At 47.2% G+C, this 24,326-nt stretch overlaps 1 protein-coding gene across 2 annotated transcripts in view; it reads right to left on the bottom strand.

Annotated features, from left to right (window-relative positions):
* Positions 1-24,326, bottom strand: part of STXBP4 (syntaxin binding protein 4) — a 278,419-nt gene that overhangs the window by 193,476 nt on the left and 60,617 nt on the right. For both annotated transcript variants that reach the window (XM_075014469.1, XM_075014468.1), the window contains 2 exons: positions 10,866-10,960; positions 7,240-7,336 (listed from right to left, as the gene is read on the bottom strand). In XM_075014469.1, the coding sequence (XP_074870570.1) occupies positions 7,240-7,336; positions 10,866-10,960 (192 nt within the window). The remainder of the gene's footprint in view (positions 1-7,239; positions 7,337-10,865; positions 10,961-24,326) is intronic.

Raw genomic sequence — 24,326 nt, 5'->3', positions numbered from 1 at the left:
TTTGCGCGCTTTCGGTCACATGTGTGATCCGGTCCCCGCCAGTTCCTTGATCAACCGCCCTGGATGCTCCTGAAAGACACAAAGCGGAACTCTGAAGCAAGGACGAACAGGTGGGTAGTGGAGCATCCACGGGGACACATCTCGAAGAACCATCGTTACTACACAAGTGAGTAACTTCTCTTTCTTCTTCGAGTGGTCCCCGTGGGTGCTTCACATCAGGTGACTACCCAGCAGTGGCCTCAAAAATGGAGGTGGGTACCAGATTTATGTGCAGCTTGCCCCTGAAAGGACTGCTGTCGATAGCCGCGTATCCTCATCCAACACCCAGTGCATTGCATAGTGTTTGGCGAAGGTGTCGTAGAATGATCATGTTGCCGCTCTGTAGATGTCCTTTAATGCAACTCCTTTGAAGAAGGCTGTCGACATCACCATTGCTCTAGTGGAGTGAGCCCCGGGCAGAGTTAGCAGAGGGGTCTTATTGAGCTCGTAGCACAGTTTTATGCAGGATACGATGTTGTTTGAAACTCTTTGTGAGGATAGGCCTTGCCCTTTTGATCTGGGTGCAAGAGACACCAGGAATCTGTCTGTTTTCCGGAAGGGTTTAGTTCTGTCTGTGTAAAAGGCCCATGCCCTCCTCACATCGAGCGAATGCAGCCACGCTACCTTACTTGAAGCATGTGGTTTTGAGTACAATGAAGGTAAAACTATTGGTTCGTTAACATGGAACTCTCAGGTAATCTTTGGAAGGAAGGCCAGGTGTAATTGTAAAATCACCGCCCCCTTTGAAAAAATAGCATAGGGTGGCATTGCCATTATTGCTGCGAGTCTGCTCACCCTACGGGCTGATGTAATTGCAAGAAGAAAAGTTGCTTTTATGGTAAATAGCTGAAGGGGTACTGTGACCAATGGTTCAAAGGGTGGTCTAGAAAGCGTGTCGAGGACCAAGTCCAAGCTCCATGAAGGCGATAATGGTTTCCGCGGGGGGTATAGGTTTGCGAGCCCCTTTAGAAACTGTGTGGTAATGGGATGGGCAAATATGGTTGGCCCCTCCTCCATATGTCAGAATGCTGATATAGCCGCAAGATGGACCTTTAATGATGACAGAGTGAGTCTGCCTTGTTTCAGTTCCAGTAAGTACTCTAGGATTGTGGGAATGGGAACGTCCAGAGGAGTCAACTGCTTGGACGAGCACCAGGATATAAAAAGCTTCCATTTATGCGCGTAAGTCCTCCTGGTGGAGGCCCACTGACTGCACTCCAGGACCTCTTTTACCCCTTCTGAGCATGTTCTTTCTAAGGCGCTGAGCCATGGATTAGCCACGCTTGTAAGCGGAGCATTCGAGGATGGAGGTGCGTTATGGACCCCTGACTCTGCATGAGAAGGTCTGGCACTATCAGGAGGGGGAGTGGCAGGGAGCATGACATGAGTAGGAGCAAGGGAAACCATTGCTGCCGATCCAATGTCGGGGCTATAAGTATTATGCGCACCTCCTCCCTTCTGGCTTTTTCTAGGACCTTGTGAATGAGCTTTGTGGGAGGAAATGCATACAACAGGGGACCCTTCCATGAGAGCATGAAGGAGTCCCCCAATGAACCTTGCCCAATGCCTGCTCTGGAACCATATTGCAGGCATTTCTTGGTGTAGGTGGCAAACAAGTCAATCTGGGGAACCCCCCATCTGTGAAATACTTTGTGGAGCAGATTGGAGCAGGTTTGCCACTTGTGCATGAGAGCAAAGTGTCTGTTTAGTTGGTCCGCTTTCATATTGTGGACACCTGGCAGGTATGAGGCTTTGAGCGTTATGTTGTTTGCAATGCACCAATTCCACAGTTGGACCACCTCTGTGCATAGTGCACGAGATCTGGCCCCACGTTGGTGATTGATATAGAACATTGTGGAGGTGTTGTCAGTATTGACTCTGACTACTTTGTCCTGCAGGTATTTTCGGAAGCGCCTGCATGCATTAAACACTGCTCTGAGTTCCAATACGTTTATGTGCATCGCCGTCTCTGTGGGGGACCATTGCCCCTGTGTCACTTTGTTGCCCATGTGCACTCCCCATCCTATGTGGGACGCGTCCGTCATGAGAAAAACTGTGATTTGCAGTTGGTGGAATGGCACCCCTAACAGTAAGTTCTTGGGGTCTGCCCACCATGCCAGTGACTTTCGCACCTCCATTGTGGGCGATACCATTTTGTGAATGGTATGAATCATCGGCCTATACACGCTCGCCAACCAGTGCTGTAGGCCTCGCACACATAGTCTGGAATTCTGCATCACGAACGTGGTGGCAGCCATGTGCCCCAGGAGCTGTAAGCAAGTTAGGATTGGCACTGTGGGGCTGTATGTCAACACCTGCACCAAGGTTTTGATAGCACGAAAACGGGCATCGGCAGATATACTCTCGACGTAGTAGAGTCTAGGCATGCCCCTATGAACTCTATGTTTTGCGTGGGCTCCATCATCGATTTCTGGAAACTGATGACTAGGCCCAGCGAGAGGAAGGTCCGTGTAGTGACGTCTATCATGTGCAGGACACCTGCCCTTGAGACCCCTTTCAGAAGGCAGTCATCCAGATACAGAAAAATGAACATGCCCTGCTGGTGCAGGTAAGCTGATACTACCGCGAGCATTTTGGTAAAGACACTGGGTGCTGAAGAAAGACAGAATGGAAGGACCCTGTATTGGAAGTGCTCCATGCCCACTTTGAAGCGAAGAATGGGCCTGTGTGCTGGATGGATTGTTATATGGAAATATGCATCCTTTAAGTCGAGGGCTGCAAACCAATCCCCATCATCCAGTGCCGTGACTATGGAGGCGACTGTAGTCATCTTGAAGCGTTGTTTGCGCAAATACCAGTCGAGAGCCCGTAAGTCCAGGATTGGCCTCCAGCCTCCTGTTTTTTTCTCTGTTAGAAAGTATCAGGAGTAGGAACCTTTCCCTTGGAATTTGTCTGGGACTCTCTCCACTGCCCCTATAAATATGAGGTGGTCTACCTCTTGCTTCAACCTCATCTCGTGAGAGGGGTCCCTGGGGAGGGACTGGGTAGGGGGTTTTGGTGGTGGTAGGGATCGAAAAGGAATGGTGTCTCCTTTGGCTATAATTTCCAACACCCATTTGTCTGTCATGATGCTTTGCCATTGAGGATAAAACGGTTTGAGTCAGTGGTGGAACATATGCTGTGATTGGCAGTGAGGGATGGCAGTCCTCAACATGACTGTCAAACTTGCTGTCTTGGGGCTTGCCCCGATGATGTACGCCCTTGTTGGGGAAGTCACCTGGATGCCCTATGCTGTTGTTGTTGTTGGTGGCATCCCTGATTGTAACCCTGCTGATATTGCAAGAGCTGGGGTTGGTAGATGTAACGCCTTTTTTAAGGGTAAAAGTTCTTTCTCCTGTGGTGGGGTGTACACCCCCAATATTCTGAGTGTGGTCCTCGAATCCTTACTGGAACGTAGGACCGAATCAGTTGAGTCAGTGAATAGTTTTTCCTTATCAAATGGGAGATCTATGATTTTCGTTTGCAGCTCTTTGGGGATGCCAGATGTCTGGAGCCACGACTCTCTATGCATTACCACTGCTGTGGCTGTTGAGTGTGCCGCTGTATCCGCTACCTCCAGGGCGATCTGGACGCCTGTTCGTGAAGCTGCACAGCCCTCCTGGACTATTGCCTTCAAGACCGGTTTCTTATCATCCTGGAGGAAGTCCATAAGAAAGGTAAGTCTTGTGTAGTTGTCGAAGTTATGATTTGACAAGTGGGCAGTGTAGTTAGCCATTCGCAGTAATAACGTGGAGGAGGAGTAAACCTTCCTCCCAAATAAGTCCAGTTTTTTGCGTCCTTGTTGGACCCCGCAGACTTGTATTGTGGTGCCTTTGATCTGTGCTGCGAAGATTCGACTACTAGGGAATTTGGTTGGGGGTGGTTAAACAGAAATTCCATACCCTGGGATGGTACAAAGTACTTCTTGTCTGCCCTTTTGTTCGTAGGTGGAATGGAGGGGGGGGTCTGCCGTATAGTCGTGGCAGCTTCCATAATGGCTTCATGTAGTGGAATGGCTATCTTAGATGATGCAGGGAGTCTTAGGTTTTTGAGGATTTTGTGAGGTTTCTCCTGCACTTCTGCAATTTGTATGTCCTGAGTGTGCGCCACCCTCTTGAAAAGCTCTTGGAATTGTTTGAGGTCGTCTGGGGGAGAGATATCCCCAGGGACAACTGCCTCATCTGCGGAGGACGAGGAAGCGTCGCTGTGATAAACCTCCTCTGGTTCCTCGGACACCTCATGTGTCCGTTCCCTTGGTGGTTCTGGCGGCGGGGGGGTCTAACGACTCTGGACCCATCCCCACTGGAGAGGCCTGTGTTCTTTTCGAAGGGAGGGGAGGGATGTAGGCATACATCGAAGGTTGAGGCAGGGATCTGCCCCTCAATCTTGAGCCCCGGTGTCGATAATGTTTGCCATGATATGAGCTGCTGTAACAGCAGGGGCAGGGTCCCGGTGACGGAGATCTAGACCATGACTGATGTCTGTATGCGTAGCGCTGAGAGGAGCGTGATCGCCTTGATGATGTTGAAATTGGCGGGGATGCTCTAAAGAAGCGCTCATGCGGTTCCGTTATGGAGACCGGTGAACGATGTCTGTGCCAGGGAGAAGGTGGTTGAATAAATGGAGATGGGGGTCTCAGGAAGGCTGGTGGTGTTGCCACCTGTTCTGGCCTACCCATCTCGGGAGGAGAGCTAGGAGAAAGTGGCATCCCAAGAATGTCAGGGGATGGACTACGGTGCCGGGTCTTGGATGTTGCCTTGCCCAGCCCGTGCATCTGAAGGGTGAGTGCCGTCATCTCCGGTGCGGTGGACCTCGGTGCAACTGTTGGTGCCGTGCCCAGTGCTGCTACATGCAGTTCCGTGAGAGTAGGTGCCTCCGGCACCATCGGGTCCCATGCTGGGGACTTCATTTCCGGTGCTCTCGCTGCTGCGAGACTCGGTGCCGTAGCCTCCGGTGCCTGCCATGTCGGCGCCTGCAGGATCCTTCGTGCCGACTGTTTACTGGTCAGACCCCCAGGCACTGCTCTATGTTGTGTGGCCTCACTGCTTTGAGTTGCCAGCGGTTCACGGCCCTGTGTCTCACTCGTCCTGCCCATAGGTACCATGGGCAAGGATCGAGTTGGGCATACCTTCTTTTTCTTATGCGTAGAGGAGGTTAAGGAGGTCGCCTTCCTCTTATGTGGCCCTGAGGGCCCTTCCTTCTGGGACTTTTGCAATGGCTCAGGCTGGAGGGCCTTGTCGAACAAGATAATTTTTAATCTCATTTCCCTGTCCTTCTTTGCTCTGGCCATTAGTTTACAGCAGTGAGGACATTTCTGGGGAACATGGGCCTCTCCCAGACAGCGAATTCATTTACTACGGCCATCGGAAGCAGGCATGATTCATATTTCTTAAACCCCAGCGATGACATCTCTTTCAGGGTGCTTAACTCCTTTCAATGTTAAGTAAGGCAGTTAATGGCTACTAACAGCTAACAAAGCAGATAATGTTTACAGTCTCTAAGATAGCAGACCGCCCAAGGCAGCCGCCTCCTCTTCTTATTTTTTCTTTTCCTCCCCGCCCCCTTTTTTTTTTTTTTAACTATATACAAGAAACAACTTTAACAGTCTTAGAAAACGAGAGAAAACAAACTAGTAACTACATTATAATGAATTTATCTGTCTCAGGCATTGGAGCCGGAGTGGATTCCATCTGCAGCCGTTGGTGGTTGAGAGGAACTGGTATGGACCGGATCACGCATGTGACTGAAAGCGCGCGAAGGACCGACACGCATCGGCGCATGCGCGACCTGACGAGATACAGCTGGAAATCTCCAATCTGTGGTGCTGGGGCGAGCTCGACACCTAAAGTGGAGCACCCACGGGGACCACTCGAACAAGAACACGAAAGTTACTGCAGTCTCAAAGACCTTTGTCGGAGCTGTCTTTCAAGCCAGAAAGAAAAAGGGAGTTCACTGCTGCAATGACTACTGGAGGCTAGAGCAATGTTGTTCAGTTCTGTCCAAACTATACCAACAATTTTAGCAAACACCATATGAAATTTCAAGGATTTGGGAACATAAAGTAAGATAAAGAAAGACATATAATGGTGGTCTGTCAATCTCAGAACTTGTATGGATTTTAGATGGCTGAGGAGGGGGAAAAAAACCTCTCACTATAGAGAAAAATTCAGCACAAAAAGGTATATTCTTGTTTTCACCAATCTAGTTAAAAATCATGAATTTTTACCAGTGTCAGCAAACAAATAGTGATACTATGAATGTGATGAGCTTTGGTAAGAAGTTATATCTAGCTGAGCTTGAAGGGGTATGGGAAGGTCTCCATGTAGACTCTCTCTTTGCTTTACTTACTGACTTACTGCTTTTTGTTCGATTTGTGTTTTAGTTTTAGCCCCATGGACCGGAAAAATACTAAACTAAGAAGATACTAGAAATTCTACAATACAGTTTCAGAGCTAAAGAATTAGAAATAAACTAATTATCATTTTTAACTTATTCAAGATGCCATTTCATAGACCATCTGAATGATGCAGACTGGAGATCTGACAAATAATTCCTTTAAACCTATGAAATTTCAAATAAAGAACTGTATATCTATATTTGCATTCATTGATTTGAAGCCAATTTTAATATTTATGAAATTTAGGGAAGAAAAATGGTTAACTTCTAAGATATGTAATACCTAAATTAGCAGCAGTGAAAATGACACTAGCATGCTTCAATCTCAACATTATTTCTTAGGAAACCATTATACAAGATATATTGTTTAGAACTAAGTAGTTTGCAAAAATGAATTTGCTATAAAAGATACTTTGTATTTTTACATTTGAGAGAAAGCAGTGATTTCTTAAAGAATAAAACCATTTTCAAAACCTCCTTAGACTTAATAATAATATCCTATTTTCAAAGCAAAGTTTAAAATTAGTATAATTCAAAGCTAAGTGAACTTAAGAGATAGTGAGAGGAGACTGCTCTTCCTAAAGGAGAAACCAGATTTCTGTTACAGGTGGCTAGTTCCAGAATTGCAAATTTTTTGTTAAATAGAAGAATCATGATTTTGCCCCAGCATGGAAAACTGTTTTTCATTATAACAACAACTCATATTGATGGGAAAGTTATTATAACTGCTAATATATAAAATGATATTATCAGCTCTCTGTTTCTATGTTACAATATTTTCCAGGGCACCCTGAAAATGGTTACCTCCAAAAGATACCATCCCTTTGGAATCTTTCTTTAGTTCGTGTCTCAGCATTTGCTGCTGTTCATCTGTTGGCTGAATCCCGAGATAATTTAATGCCTGGAAGACAAAGAGTTATTTTTTCAAGGGGGTTAGAGATCTCTACCTTAAATGAGGAAAAAGCATTTTCATTACAGCTCTCCTTTACTAACAAGAGCTGTCTTGTATGGTAACTGTTTCTCAAACCTCCTCAAAGACAAGACAGCTGAATAAGAAAGATGAGAGATTGGGCTCTGGTGACTCCTGGGGAGTAGCTCTCTTTATTAAAAACTACTACCTGTGGCTTAGTGTAATTTTTCAATGATCAAAATAGTTTGGTCTGAAAACATGAAGGTCAGAACTATCACTACAGTTATATTATCATCCCCACCATAGTATCTGAGTGTTGTTTTATAAAACTATCAGAAACTACCTGAGACTGAAGAAACTTTGACTGTACCAGGCTAATGAAGGAAAATGGGCACCATTTGCCAAACATAGGGCCATGCTTATACTCAAAATCCCCTATTTTGACACAGTTGGACCTTCAGCACAAAGAATTCTTTCATGTTAATTTTTTTCATTTTATGTCATTTGTGTCTTTTAAAATTTGGTGATAGAGCATTTGAGTTACAGAGAATAATTAATTTGAGTACAAGAAATTTAAAAAATAATAAATAGCACACATTACACAGGGTACAAGACAATGTTGCTATATATTAAACTTGTAACGGTGTCTGAGGACTAAACATAATGGAGTGGTAGAATGTATTTGCAAATTGCACATAAATATAGTAATTTGCAAAACAAACCTTTCAATGGCATTAAACAGTCTACAACTGCTGTATCAAAACCAATAAAGCATACAATAAAACACCAAATACTAACTAAATTAAGTTACATGCAAAAGCAGCTTACTTAAAAGATAAACTGGTTCCACAATATGAAAATGACTGACTATTTCTTCAAAGTAGAAATATAATCAGTACTAAGTCCTTTAGACTGTACAAAAGCTTAGATTTCAAGCTAGAAACATACTCAAAAGTTAAATATTCTAGATTTTGCTGAAGTTTGGACTTCAAAATTAACAAATGATAAAAATATTATATTTCAAAGACAGTTCCTCAACATTTTTGATAATTGCACACAAAGATTTTTATCACGATAAATCATCATTAAACGGACAACCCATTGATCATACCTGTTTTCCTTTAAATGCTATTAAAATGACTGAGGTAAACAGTAAATATCATGGAAAGAGTGTTTGTATCATCACACAAGACAGTAATTATGACAGAATCAAAATGCCCCAGAAAACAAAACAAAGCAAAACAAAACAAAACTACCTGTTGGTTAAGGCCTAGCCTAAGAAAACACTCAAGAACACGCATACTTTAAACATGTGAGCTGTCCTACACTGCATACAAAGTGATTTTCTGTGCTTAAAGTCAAACGCACATTTAAGTGTCTTGGTTGCACTGCGGACTAATGCAGAAATATCAAATGACCATGCACTTTGCTATTTTTCTCAAGCAGGTGACTTAGGACTGTTTCAGATTCCCCTACCTTAGGGCAGTTCTGTTTTTAGATGCCACCCAGCTACTGTGTGTGTGTGCACAGCTTCAATTTCTATATTACTTGACAATTGCTTTGTTTCAGAACCCATGTGTGCAATCTTCCTCTTGCCTCAGACTGTTATTTCCCACTTGACCTAAGTAGGGCAAGGCCTCTGTGACAGCTGCTTCCTTATTTAGTAGGGAAAACCATTCTCTCTCAATGGCTTGTAGTTCCTTGTCTATAGGTGAGAGCACTGAAATCATCTGAAACACTTCCAGTAGTGGAAATCTATCTCATCATTTTAGAATGCTATCTAATTTGGGGGACATAATCTGATTTTCGGTTACAGGCCAATAATTATTACAGAGCACTTCCACAGTCACTTCTCCAGAATATTTTCACATGTGGAGGAATAAGGAAGGAAACGGATTAGGCTTTAAATGGGAGAAAGATCAAACAAAGGGGAGAGGTTGGTTGGAAAGAGGAAACTTCATGCATTTCATCCTTACAATTGGTCATCTTTCAACTTGATGCACAAACTAAAAGCCATCAACCAGCAATCATAATTTACATAAGCAACATGCAAAACATAGCTCTGCACTCCACAGGCCAGGGCAACAGATAGGTGCTTAACTTTAAGCAGATCAATAGTACCCAGTCATGTTCTTACAATTGGCCTATCAACTTCAGGGGGACCCACTTAGGTGCCTAAACACCTGCAGATGCTTTACTGGACTGAGGCATAAATCACTTATGACCACCCTAGGCAAAAAGTGAAAGTTCCAACCTTTTTGCCATTTAAAACTAAACTACACAAAAAAGGGGAAAACAGGGAACACTTCTGCATTGGCAGAGACAGGAACAAAAGGATCCAACAGATTTTTTTTCCTGCATCTTAACCATATATCATTCTTTAGAAGATTTTAATAGTCCCCTGTCTCACCACCTAAAGACTGTTTTCACTGTAGAGCTACATTTCCTTTAACTCACAGACTCTCTTAGTCCAATGACCTCAGTATTACTTAAGCTAAGCAAAAGTAATGCTAACACTGCAGACTCCTCTACTGCAGACTGTTGTTAAGCAAAGGGATAAACTGAACTTCTTATACTGCAGTCTAACGTACTCAGATGAACTCCAACCATAACTGGAAGATGGTTTTGTTAATCTGCATTCCATTTCTTAGCCTTTACTCCTTTATTGACTCTTGTTCATTAAGAAACAAATAAAAATGTACGATAAAATATGCTCATTTCTTGTATTTCTTTCTGAACTGTGCTGTCATAGAGGAAAAATAAATAAAAATTGTATGCTGATGGTGTTAGGGAAAGTGAAAGAATCAAATTAAATACATTCTGTATGTCTCAGCAAAATTATTTTAACTGATCTGCTCTTCTACAGTACTTCTGTGCATCTTATTTCCTTCTGCAACTCTCTCATCTGTTTCCACTTCTCGCACATGAATCTTATTTAGGATGTTGATTCTTTGTAGGTTCAACTTCCTTGGCTCCTTTCATCTTCTTTTACTCATCATATCTACATGTACCCTTGAGCACATCTTGATATTTCTCTCCTTAAATTAGCACTGTTTTCTTTTTTAATTTAAAAAAACCTTTAATGCAATGGGGCTTTGCTTACTTAATTTTTTCCATTTAGGAGCCCTACACTTTTTTCTTTTCTCTGTAACTAAATTTTATTTCACTTTATTTACATTCTGAAGGTTTTGGCTACAAATTTTTGCCAGAGACTCCACAAAGTTCACTAGGGAGGCACTATGATATTATAAAACCCTATGGAAGAAAGGATGGATAGAACTGAAATTCCATTTTCTGATATAATCTCTCAAAACAATGTTGTGTACATTGACCCAACCAGACATTTAACAACAGCGACTTAACAATTTGCCCAATAAGTAAAGTAAGATACAGTGTCTGAAAGATCTGTACATTTGAGAAGTGGTTTTTTTAACTTGTTTACACAGTAGTCAAACTAAACATTTTCTTTAGCTGTTTTAGACTCCGTGATTATAGAAAAATACATTTAAGTGTTATTTACCATTTCTAGTTTCTCCACTTTAAGACGAACAGTGGGGTTCAGAGCAATCTTCCTTTCTTGAGGTCCATACTCATGAGTCCAATTGGAAGCAACAGCTAAAAGACAACAGACTGTATGTTAATTGGAATTTTAATTGGAACTTTTCCCTCTGAATAATGTGTTCTGAAGTCCTGCTGTTCAAAATAATTCCAGCTAATCACCTGATGGCCAGAAGGAACTCTAATGTTTATTGTGATTTTGTTCTTACATGCTAAAAGGTACATTAATAAAATATTCATTAAATACCACAAAAAGGAAATATAGACAATGTTTAACCACTGTGAAATCATTTTATAAGCATCCATTAAAACTAGGAGGGAAGAGAAATAAGTACCATGAAGTCATCTCATAACAGAAACACGTGGCTTATACATGTGACAAAACCTTCTTTCATGGAGTACCTAAAGACAACTTTTGGAAACCAGTTGAGAAAAACATTTATGAATTCACAAAACAATCCTCAGAGATGTGACTCATTTTTTAGCTTCTCTGCAACTGTCAATTCCAGGTGTTCAACCCACGGAACTGGTCAGGTCTACATACTCTCTGAGGCTACATCTACATTAGAAGCACCTGTCAACAGAAGTTACTGTCGGCAAAGATGTCCCAACAAAACTTCTGTCAACAGATGCCACCTACACACAAAAGCACCTTGGAAAAGTGATCCACTCTGTCGACAGATTGGGACCTGGAAGCCCACATATGGCAGTTGCATGGCTGGCAAGCCCTTCCACAGCTGCTGGCCCTGCGTATTCTTAAAAGACCCCTTCCCAACAGCCGTTCCCTGCAGCCCAGATTCTGTGCAGCCCCAGGAGGGATGGCACAGGCAGGACCACCACATGGCCAGAGGCAGTTCCCCTCTTCAAGCACAGAGCCATAGAGCTGGACTGGCTCCAGACATGCCCTGGACCCTAGAGGAGCTGCAGTTGTTGATGCTGATGCTACTGTTCAGGTGTCCTGCATGCCCTGCCTGCTGTCGGGGGACCCCAAGTCTGGCGCATTAGTGATGCCTCCCCTCCACCCCTGCCCCAATCATTGGGTGGGTACGGCACTACCTGACCAGTGCTGACTGGTGGGAACAGGTTATCATGAGAGAATGGGACAACTGGTGCTGGGTCCAGAACTTCTGAATGTGCAAAGCCACATTCTTGGAGTTCTGCACCTGGCTTGCCCCCACCCTATGCCAGGAGGACACATGCATGCAGCTTGCCATCCCCGTCAAAAAACGTGTGGCCATGGCCCTTTGGAAGCTTGCCGCCCCAGACTGTTACTGCTTGGTTGGGAATCGGTTGGGGATTGGCAGGTCCACCACTGGGGCTGTGGTCATCCAGGTAAGGCTCCCTCAATTCGCAGGCCTCGCATGAGGTGGTGGGGGTGGGGCTCACTGGGGGGGCACCCTCAGGAGCTGTGGGGGCCAGAGGGGAGCCTCATCCCTGAAGGGCTGCACTGTCCCACCCTACTTCATACCCACTGTGGGGGGCAATCCTGGGTGAGGGCAGGAGAGCCCCAGGGTGAGGGGTGGGTAGGCACTCCTGAACCCATGGGCTAGCCCCCTCAGGCCTTCACATGTGCTTTCAGTGTCCTCCTATTGCAGGTTGTCAAGGGCCATCAATGACATCCTGCTCTGGAGGGTCGTCCGGCTCATGGATGTGGATGCAGCTGTGGCTAGCTTTGCACCCTGGGCTTCCTAAACTGCTTCAGTGAACTCGATGGGATGCACATCCCCATTCATGCCCCAAACCACAGCATGGCCCCGTTTGTGAACTGGAAGGGGTACCACTCCATTGTCATGCAGGCCATGGTGGGCCACCAGTGACATTTCACCAATGTATATGTTAACTGGTCAGGCTGGGTTCAGAAGGGAAGGGTGTTCAGGAACTCCAGCCTCTTCCAGAGGATGAAGAAAGGGGATTATGTGCCCCAAGTGGAGATGCCCGTGGAAGTCATCAGCATGCTGTGCTGCATTGAAGCAGATGCAACATATCCCCTCCTGCCTTGGCTCATGAGCCCTTGCACTGGGCACCTGGGCTCCTCACAGGCACTATTCAATGCCTGCCTCAACTGGGCCCAACTGCCAGTGGAGTGCACCTTTGTACGCTTGAAAGAGAAGTTACTCACCTGTGTAGTAACGATGGTTCTTCGAGATATATCCCCGTGGGTGCTCCACAGTAGGCATCGGGCTCGCCCCAGTGCCGCAGATCAGAAACCTTTAGCAGTCTCCGTCGGGTCGCACATGCGCCGATGCGCTCCAGCCCTTCGCGCGCCTTCAGTCACATGCACGATCCAGTCCGCGCCAGTTCCTTGACCAACCGCCCCGGATGCTTCTGAAAAATATGAAAACAGAGCTCCAAAGCGAGGAGGATGAGTGGGTAGTGGAGCACCCACGGGGACACATCTCGAAGAACCATCGTTACTACACAGGTTAGTAACTTCTCTTTCTTCTTCGAGTGGTCACCGTGGGTTCTCCACAGTAGGTGACTACCCAGCAGTGACCCCAATTAAGGAGGTGGGTGTCCGCTTATGTGCAGCTTGCCCTTGATAGGACTGCTGTTGATAGGCATGTATCCTCATTGAACACCTGGTGCATGGCATAATGCTTGGCAAAGGTGTCGTAAGATGACCGAGTCACCGCTCTGCAGATGTCTTTTAACGTGATGCCTTTGAAGAAGGCCGTCAACGTTGCCATCGCTCTGGTGGAGTGAGCCCTGGGCAGAACTAGCAGAGGGGTCTTACTGAGCTCATAGCACAGTCTTATGCACGATATGATGTGATTTGAAATTCTTCGTGAGGATAGGCCTTCCCCTTTCGACCTGGGTGCGAGAGACACCAGGAGTCTGTCCGTTTTCTGGAAGGGCTTAGTACTGTCTATGTAAAAGGCCAATGCCCTCCTTACATCTAGTACGTGCAGCCGCGCCTCTTTGCTGGAGTTGTGAGGCTTAGGATAAAATGAGGGTAATACTATTAGTTCATTAATGTGCAACTCTGAGGAAACCTTTGGAAGGAAAGCCGGATGTAATCGTAAGATCACCGCTTCTTTTGAGAATACTGTGCAGGGTGGCGTTGCCATTATTGCCGCAAGTTCACTCACCCTGTGGGCTGATGTGATGGTGAGAAGGAAGGTTGTTTTCAGGGTAAGTAGCTGGAGGGGTACCATGGCCAATGGTTCAAAGGGTGGTCCCAACAGCGTGTGGAGGACCAAGTCCAAATTCCATGATGGCGATAGTGGTTTCCGAGGGGGGTACAGGTTCACCGGCCCCTTTAAGAACTGTGTGACCATAGCATGGGCGAATATGGTTGGTCCTTCCTCTTTATGTTGAAACGCTGATATAGCGGCAAGATGAACCTTTAGAGAAGATAGGGAGAGTCCGTCTTGTTTTAGCTCCAGCAGGTAGTCTAGAATTGCAGTTATAGGGACGCCCTGAGGGGCCAACTGCTTGGAAGAGCACCAGGAGATGAATCGTTTCCACTTTTGCACGTAAGTCCTTCTGGTCGAAGTCCTTCAACTGGACTCCAAGACGTGTTTCACTCCCTCCGAGCATGTGCCCTCTAAGGCGCTGAGCCATGGATTAGCCACGCCTGTAGGCGGAGTCTTTGAGGGTATGGGTGCACTATGGACCCCTGAGCCTGCGTGAGAAGGTCTGGCACTACCAGTAGGGGGAGTGGCAGGCGGCATGACATGCGCAGAAGTAGAGGAAACCATTGCTGTCAGTCCCAGGTTGGGACTATCAGTATTATGCGTGCTCTCTCTCTTTTGGCTTTCTCTAGAACCTTGTGAATGAGTGACATGGGAGGGAACGCATAAAGTAAAGGGCCCTTCCATAGCACCGTGAAGGCGTCCCCCAAGGATCCCTGTCCTATGCCCGCTCTGGAGCAGTACTGAGGGCATTGTTTGTGGTTGTAAGTGGGAAACAGATCAATTTGGGGAACCCCTCATTTGTGAAAAACTTGTTGGAGCAGATCGGCATGGATCTGCCAGTTGTGCATGAGCGCAAATCGCCTGCTTAGCTGGTCCGCCTTCACGTTGTGGACACTGGGTAGGTATGAGGCTTTCAGCGTTATATTGTTGGCAATGCACCAGTTCCACAACCGGACTGCCACCGCGCATAGCGCACAGGAGCTGGCCCCTCCTTGCCGGCTGATAGAAAACATGGTGGTGGTGTTGTTGGTATTTATCTCAACTACTTTGCCGTGCAGGTATTTCCGAAAACGTCTGCACGCATTGAACACTGCTCTGAGTTCTAGTATGTTTATGTGCAATGTCTTTTCCATGGGGGACCATAGCCCCTGAATTACTTTGTTGCCGATGTGCGCTCCCCATCCCATGTGGGATGCGTCTGTCGTAAGAAAAATCGCGATTTGTGGCTGGTGGAAGGGCATCCCTACTAGTAAGTTCTTGGGATCTGCCTACCATGCCAGAGACCTGCGCACCTCCACTGTGGGCGATACTGCCCTGTGGATGGTATGGACTATTGGTTAGTAAACGCTCGCCAGCCAATGCTGCACGCCCCGCATATTCAGCCTGGCATTCTGTACCACGAACGTGGTGGTTGCCATGTGCCCCAACAGTTGTAGACATGTTAAGATTGGCACTGTGGGGTTGTATGTCATCACTTGTACCAGGGATTTGATGGTGTAGAAACGGGCCTCGGGCAGGTATACTCTCGATGTAGTAGAGTCTATGCGTGCCCCTATGAACTCTATATTCTGCGTAGGCTCGGTCTTTGATTTCGAGAGGTTGATAACTAGGCCCAACGAGGCAAATGTGTTTGTGGTAATGTGTATCATGTGTAGGACCTCTGCCTTTGAGGCCCCTTTCAGTAGGCAGTTGTCCAGGTATGGAAAAATGAACACACCCTGTCTGTGTAGGTAAGCTGATACTACCGCCAGTGTTTTGGTGAACACTGGGTGCTGAAGGAGACCGAATGGAAGAACTCTGTATTGGAAGTGCTCCCTGCCTACTGTGAAGCGGAGGAAACGTCTGTGTGCCGGGTGAATAGTTATATGAAAATACGCATCCTGCAAGTCGAGGACTGCAAACCAGTCTCCATCGTCCAATGCCGTAAGTATGGAGGCAATTGTAAATCATCCTGAAACGCTGTTTGCGCAGATGCCGGTTGAGGGCCCGTAGGTCCAGGATTGGTCTCCAGCCCCCCGTCTTCTTCTCTGTTAGGAAGTACCGGGAGTAGAACCCTTTCCCTCAGAATTGTTCCGGAACTCTCTCCACCGTCCCTATGAACATGAGATGGTCCACCTCCTGTTTTAATCTTGTCTCGTGAGAGGGGTCCTTGAAGAGGGACTGGGTGGGCGGTTTTGGTGGAGGTAGTGATTAGAAGGGGATCGTGTACCCCATGGCTATAATCTCCAGTACCCATTTGTCTGTGGTGATGTTTTGCCATTGAGAGTAGAACGGTTTGAGCCGATGGTGGAACATGTGCTGGGATTGGCATTGAGGGATGGTGTTGATATTGCAGTCCTCGACATACCCGTCAAACTTGCTGTCTCAAGGCTTGCCCTGAGGGTGCGCAACCCTGCTGGGGGCATCGTCTGGGGGCCCTATACTGTTGCTGCTGGTGGTGGCACCCTTGGTCATAGCTCCATTGGTATTGTGTACGCTGAGGTTGATAAGCGTAGCGCCTTTGCTGGGGGTAAAACTTCTTCCTCCTGTACGGAGGCGTATATATACCCAGGGTCCTAAGCGTGGTTCTCGAGTCCTTGCTGGAGTGTAGGACTGAGTCAGTTGAATCTGCGAATAACTTCTGTTTATCAAATGGAAGGTCTACGATTTTTGTTTGCAGATCTCTGGGAATGCCGGACGTCTGAAGCCACGATTCCCTACGCATTACCACTGCTGTGGCTGTGGAGCGTGCTGCCGTGTCTGCCACGTCCAGAGCAATCTGGACTCCTGTTCGTGAGGCCGCATAGCCCTCTTGGATGATCGCTTTTAGCACCGGTTTCTTATCCTCTGGAAGGAAATCCATGAGGGAAGCAAGTCTGGAATAATTGTCAAAGTTGTGGTTTGACAGGTGTGCTACATAGTTTGCCATTCTGAGTAGTAAGGCAGAAGAGGAATAGACTTTCCTACCAAATGCGTCTAATTTCCTCGCATCTTTTTCTGATCCTCCTGATTTCTATTGGGGTGTCTTGGATCTCTGCCGTGATGATTCAACTACCAGGGAATTTGGTTGGGGGTGGCTGAACAGGAATTCTATGCCCTTGGCTGGAACAAAGTATTTCTTATCTGCCCTCTTATTTGTGGGAGGGGTGGAGGCTGGAGTCTGCCATATGTTGGTGGCTGATTCCATAATAGCTTCACCTAGTGGGATAGCGATCTTAGATGAAGCCGGGGATCTTAAATTTTTCAGGAGTTTATGATGTTTCTCCTGCACCTCCGCTATGTGAATGTCCTGTGTTTGTGCTACCCTCTTGAATAGTTCTTGGAATTGCCTAAGGTCGTCCGGGGGGGAAATATCCGCGGGGACAGTCCCCTCATCTGGGGAGGACGAAGAGGCGTTGCTATGATATACCTCCCCTAATTCCTCCAATTCCTAGATTTGTTCATATACTTGCCCTTTTGAGGATTCAGAGGGGAGATCCAGGGCCTGTGGACCAACATCCGCCTGGGGAGGCTGTGTCCTTCTCACGGGGTGAGACTGTGTGAAGGGGTGTTGGCGAGGTGTGGGTGGGGATCCACCCCTGGACCTGGACCCCCTGTGCCGGTGTTCAGTATGGTAGGGACGGCCATAACAGCAGGGGCAAGGGCCCAGTGATGGGGATCTAGACCATGATCGGAAAATGTACGCATGGGGTCTAGACGAGCGTGACCTCCGTGATGACGCTGATAGCGGTGGGGATGCTCTGTGATAGTATTCATAGGGGTCCCTACTGGAGATTGGCGAAGGTTGTCTGAGCCAGGGGGATGGTGGTTGAAGGAACAGGGATAGAGGTCTGAAGCAGGCCATCGGAGCTGCTGCCCGATGTATTTCTTGGGGGGAGCTAGGCGATAACGGCAACGCGGTGGCCTCCGGGGATGGGCTGCGGTGCCGTGTTTTAGCCTTTGCTTTTCCTTGTCCCTGTGAAGCAGGTGCCGCCCCCTCCTGTGCCGGGGACCTCGGCGCCGTTGTGGGTGCCATGCTTGGTGCCCCTGTACACGGCGCTGCGCGGATAGCTTCCTCCAGCACCGTTGGGTCCCATGCCGGGCACCCCTGCTCTGGCGCCGTCAGTGCCCCAGGCTTGGTGCCGTGGAAGTTAGTGCCGCCGATGCCGGCGCCTGCGACGCCCCTGGTGCCGACTGCTTAATGGTCGGAAGCTCTGGCGCAGCTGCATGCACTACGGTCATCCTGCTTTGAGCAGCCCGGGGGTCAGAGGCCTGTGCTCCACTCGCCCTGCTCGCAGGTGTTACCGGCAAGGATCGAGCTGGAGAAAGCTTCCTTCTCTTTTGTACAGAGGAGGTTAGGGAAGCCGCCTTCCTCTTGTGCGACCCTGAGGGCCCCTCCTTATGGGGGTTCTCCGATGGTTCAGGTTGGAGGGCCTTATCAAACAAAATCATTTTCAGACTCATCTCCCTCTCCTTTCTGGCTCTGGCCATGAGCTTGGAGCAGTGAGGACACTTTTGTGGAACATGGGTCTCCCCGAGGCAACAAATGCACTCGCTATGCCCACCTGAGGCAGGCATGGCCTTGCAGCATGATGCACATTTCTTAAACCCCGGTGAGGACATCTCAGCCCGGGCATTTAGTCTTTGAATATTAATGGGGCACTTAACAGCTAATCAGTCCTGGAAAAAAACAATGTTCGCGGCTTTTACGATAGCAGACCGCTTAAGGCGGCCGCCTCCGTTCTTCTCTTTCTCCCTCTTTTTTTTTTTTTTAACTATATCTACATTTAACAAAAACAACTTTAACAATGCTAACTAAAACTATCAAAGTAATAACTATTAACAAGATAAACAAAATTAAGAGGTAGTTTTATTTTTCTCAGGTGTTGGAGCCAGAGTGGAATCTGTCTGCAGCTGTTGGCGGTTGAGAAGGAACTGGTGGGGACCGGACCGCCCATGTGACCGAAGGCGCACGAAGGGCCAGCACACATTGGTGCATGCGCGACCCGACGGTGGCTGCTAAAGATTTCCGATCTGCGGCGCCGGGGCGAGCCCAACACCTACAGTGGAACACCCACGGGGACCACTCGAAGAAGAAGGTTTGCTCTAGATGCCTCCTCACACAGCTGGACATGGGGGAGCAGAAAATCCCACACACTGTGGATGCTTGTTGTGCTCTCCACAACATAGTGGAGAGCAAGAACGAGGACTTCCTCCATGGCTGGCTAGCCAACACCACCCCTGTATACACGGAGCCGGGCGCAACACCCAACCACCAGGACCACCATGATGGGGTGCAGATACAGGAGGCCCTCTGGGAGAGCTTCACCGTGGCCCTCAATGATCCTCCCCATGACACCTCCTCTTGGGTTCCTGAGCCCCAAGACCCACTCCTTCCCCATCCATCCATCCGTCACTCCCCCCACCAATAACAAAGGACATGCAGGTGTTATAGAAAATAATGTTTAGTGCACAGAACCTCTCATTCACTCATAACAGAAAATAAATACCTAGAACACCCAACATTGTGGAGACTTCAAACAAGAGTAACTATATACATACAGGAGGGGATGGGAGATGTATTAGCCTTCAGAAAGGGTAGGGGGCCAGGACCTATGGCATCTGTGTGATCCCCTCCCACCCCAGGTTCGGGGATATATCGGGGCTGGGAAGGAGCCAGGAGGACAGGGAGGTACGGAGGCGGTGGTGGGGGTGTCGAAAGGCTCAGGGTCAGGTAGGGGAGCAGGTGGGTCTGAGGGCTGGGAGGCTCTGCTGGGATTCGGGGGGCAGGCATGGGAGGGCATGGGGGCTGAGAGTGGACATTATCCGCCCAACCAACTCATGGACCACCTGGGGGAGGGATGGCAGGGCAGGGGAATGGGAGTAGCAGGGATGGTGGGGGCAGGGAGGGCAGAGGGGCCAGCCGTGCGTGCCTGGGCCTGTCAGCCACCAGTCAATACAGCCAGGTAGCCCATGAACTCAGCCCAGCATCGTGGCCTCCACTCCCTCTCCCATGTATCCTTTGCCCACTTGTATGCCTGCCAGGCCTCCTCCCTCAGCACCTGCCTCTCCAGCAGGTCATTCTGCTGCCACATGTCAGCCAAATGTACCTGCAGGGCCTCCTCCTCCCCACCTGTGGCAGGCCCTGTGGCTGCCTGGCTGACCCCAGGCCAGTGGTGTGGGTGGCCCCTCGGGGGATGCTCCAGGGCTGCGTCAGCCTGGCACAATGTGGGATGGGATGGCATGTCCTTCTGATTTTGCAGCTGTAAGGAGACAGGGGAACACAGTGAGTCCCTCTTGCCACACAGCCCCTAAAAGCAAACCCGATCGCCCACCATGAGCAGTGGCCCACGACACCGGGACACAAGGGCCCTGCTATACAGGAATGTGCCAATCCTCCCCAGCATCCCCACCCAATGGGCCAGTGGCGGTGGATGAGTAGGGCACATGATGGCCCTTCCCCCTCCCACAAGTGTGGCCCAGAGTGCTGTCCACTGGTGAGGGTGCTGTCCTTGCAGCTGACCCATGCCCACCCACGGCATGGCCTCCCACCCACCTGCCTGTCTCCCACACCCAGGGTCTGTTCCCATGCGGTACTCACTTGGTCCCCCACACAGGTCTGGGGACACCTTGGAGGTTGCCCTGCTGGTGGGGCCAGACTCCAGGGCAATTACCAGCACCTCCTTGCTTGAGTCTTCAGAGTGCCCCTGGGTGGTGGACACCTGCTGGGACTCTGGGTCCAGCTCCAGCTCTCCCTGGGACAAAGGTCCACCTTGCCTGTGTCCACGGTGCCCTTGCAGGGGGATCCATAATCATCCCCCACTGAAGACAGTGGAGCTCCTCATAAAAGGGGCACATCCCTCTGGCTGCCCCCGACTGCCACCTCACATCCTGGGTCCTCATATATAGCCCTGGTGGAGCTCTTTCACCTTTGCCTGCACTTATTCCAAAGCATGGGTAGGGTGGCCACACTCTGCCAGGGCTTCAGCAACGTGGGCATAGCCTAATGTGTTGCGCTGTCTGGCCACAGTGTCCAGCATCAGGGCCTTGTCTCCCCACAGGGCCAGCAGGTCCTTCAGTTCTGCCCTGGACCAGGAGGGTGCCTGTTTTTCTTTGGCCTGGGGTGAGTCCTGTGACCCCTTAGTGAGGTTCCTGGAGGATCTGAAAGAGTCTCTGGGCATCTGGGCCATTGCTCCAGCTGCTGTTCTCAGGTGCTGGAGTGCAGCTGTGGACAGCGTGGATGCTGGGCAGCTTCCACACTGTCTACTTCCTGGAACAGGGCTTCCTGGACTCCCTGAGCCTTTAAGGGCCACCATAGGCACAGACTGTAGAGCCCTGTTTCTGGGGCAGAGGGTGCCTCCCAACTCTAGCTGGCTGGTGCCATGGAGGACCTCTGTGTTAACAGAGGGGCCCAGAATGTCCACACAGCACTTTTGTTAACACTAATCTGTTGATAAAAGAATTATTCTTCAATGCAGAGAGGAATAATGCTGTTGGGGAAAGTGATCTGTTTTGTCAAGACTGCCAATAAAATGCCTTTGGTGTGTAAATGCTCCATGAGTTTTGTCGAGAACAGCCCAGTTTTGTAGAAAAAAACTGTAGTATAGACACAGCCTCAGGAAATAGGAGGCACTGTGTCAAGGGGAGGGATTCTCTCTTGCCAATGAGTGGCAGAGCTGAATTAGGGATCTTGCCTGGTGAGAATCCCATTTGGTTTCTCCTCTTGCCTAGTAAGAATGAGAAACTCCACTTCACTAGGGTCTATCTACCCACTCTGCCCCTTCTCCCTGGCCCCTCCTTTCGGGTAAGATGGAAAAAATTTTCCACAATTTCAGCAATGTATTAAGATTCAGGTGCAATTATTTAGTTTCCCTGATGTGCAAATTGTAAATGCTGAGAAAAGTGAGTCTAGTGTTATAAGAAGTCAACACAAAAGATTTCACACCAAGTGCTACAGATTTCTTTTGCAGGGGGAAAAAATACCTGAGGAAAAATCTACTATAGCTTTGCCAGAGTATTCTCTCCTTTTCAGTCTGATTGAGAAACTTCTCAGTACATCAGGAAAATAGCAGTAGGCCTCTGACCACCACCTATATGCACTGTAGCACACTCGTAGCTTTACGTAGCGTTTACAGACACTACAATTTGATTTTAAATAGAACAAACAATAAGTCTATTGGCTGAGCTTTTTCAAGTACAAAGAGGGCTACGCTACAAACAAGCTCATCAATGTGAAATTGCATTCTCTAGTTTGAAAGGCATCCCAAACACTCCTAATTAAAAGACTGAAATTCTAAGGAACAATCCCTTATTAACTGCAGTGATCTTAATTAACTCTCAGTCCTATTTTATTATTTTCATTGAGGAGACCAACATGGGCTTGAACCAAAATCTGCATCTGAAAACCTTAAGTCTCTGCAGCTTGGGACCACCTCCAAAACATAGAGTAGAAACAAAACAAAAAATAAACAAAGCTGGATTTTGTAATTCACAAAACTCCAAGTTCAGAAAATTCCAAGCTCAAACTAATTTATATTCTCCCTTTGTGTTCAGGATGTAAAACAAAACATTTTTTGGAAACTCGTAGAACTAATACTGCTGGCACGCTATATATATACGTATTTATAAATATGTATTCTAAAGACAGCAGGCTACATCTTCAACTAGCGTAAGTTGGCATAGCTCCCCGAAGTCAGTATGTGGATAGTAAGATCACAAAAACTATTGAATCTTGGGTTTTATGCATGTGTTTTTTTCAAGCACTTAAGTTATGTTGATTTTTCTTAAACATACCAATTTTTGATCCAAAAGCTTGGATCTTTATCTCCCATTAGCCTCAAAGAAGAGGTGTGTGACAGAGATAGCAGCTTCAGGCAAGGACATGTAGTCAATTGGGAATGGAAAGAAGGAAGTCAAGAGAAAATTATAGGACACTATAATACAGATTGTACAGCAACTGCTAGAGCCATCTTGTTTATGTACGATACATAGTGGTTGTCTTAGTCTTTTTAAAATACCTTTGGGACTCTATTCCCACTGGGACTGATCTTAGTGGAAAAATCAAGTGACAACCGACACAGGCACAAATATCCAAATTGATGTCCAGGTTCACAACTGCTATAAACTGATGTAGTTTCACTGACTCCATTTGATGTAATCCAATTAATTCAATTCTGTTTGTGGACCGAAGACAATGAAGTTTCATCATCTGAGAATCTGGCCCTCACTAATATGCCCAATAGGAGAGCCACAAGGTAGGTGAGATAACTTTCATTGAACCAGCTTCTCTTAGTGAGAGGACAAGCTCACACTGGGCTGCTCTGCAGTGAAGAAGCTCTTTGTAAGCTCAAAAACACATCTCGCTCATCAACAGAAATTGATTAAATAAAAGATTATTATCTTGTCCAACTTGTCTATTTATAATATACTGGAACCAACGTGGAGACTACTAAGTGTGTCAATCATGAAGATTGGGCACTTAGACCCATAGTTACTTATTATGCTCACTCTGTTAATCTCTTGGGATGGCTACATTTTCTTTCACACAGTACGTCAATGGAGTATGGGGAGGACAATTCCCAGGTGTGTTATATCACACATATCCAAAGGTGCAATCAAAACAGATATAGGGCCCCACCCTTTCAAGAAGGTGAGAAGGGGGATATTTTCATCCCTATTAAGACCACTGATTTGATTTGAGAAGAGGATGGGTTTGAAAAAGAAAAATCACAATGGCTCAGCTCAAATGTACCCCATCCTTTTAACTAAACAAGAAGCCCTAAATGGTAGGTCAGAGAGAGTATCCTTTGTCTTGTAATGCATCTGATCTAATCTAGCCAGGCGGTTTTCAGGGGTAGTGTGCCTGAGAGGTCTGATTCTTTAACTCCAACTGTATAAAATACCGTGACCCCTCCCCGCTCCAGTTCCAAATGTTGATATTCATCCAGTTAGCCACTTGGGGAATGTCCCAACTTATGCAAAGCTGATCTGCATACAACTCAACATACAAGCTCCTTTAACGGTTATTTCTGTTCCTAAAAATAAAAAAATCTGCTCTCCTTTAAAAAAAAAAGTACTTGCTATATACTTTCACAGCTTTTTATCAAACCAAGAAAACACTGTTCCTATGGCAACCTAGTCTTGATTTATATGAGAGTCTTCATTATGTGGTTTCAACTGCATCTATTGATTACTACTGCTGTACTGAAATTCTACGATCATTCACTTTTGTTTAGTTTCAACTATTTGTCCTAGAAACTAACATAAGATATATTTGACCACCATTGTTGAAGAAACCATTCATTTTAGTCTTGTATTCACTGTCAGGA

Source organism: Carettochelys insculpta, chromosome 20, assembly GCF_033958435.1.
Source record: "Carettochelys insculpta isolate YL-2023 chromosome 20, ASM3395843v1, whole genome shotgun sequence".
NCBI lineage: Eukaryota > Metazoa > Chordata > Testudines > Carettochelyidae > Carettochelys > Carettochelys insculpta.
Note: the sequence above shows the minus strand (reverse complement) of the source record. Positions and strands in the feature narration are given on the sequence as shown.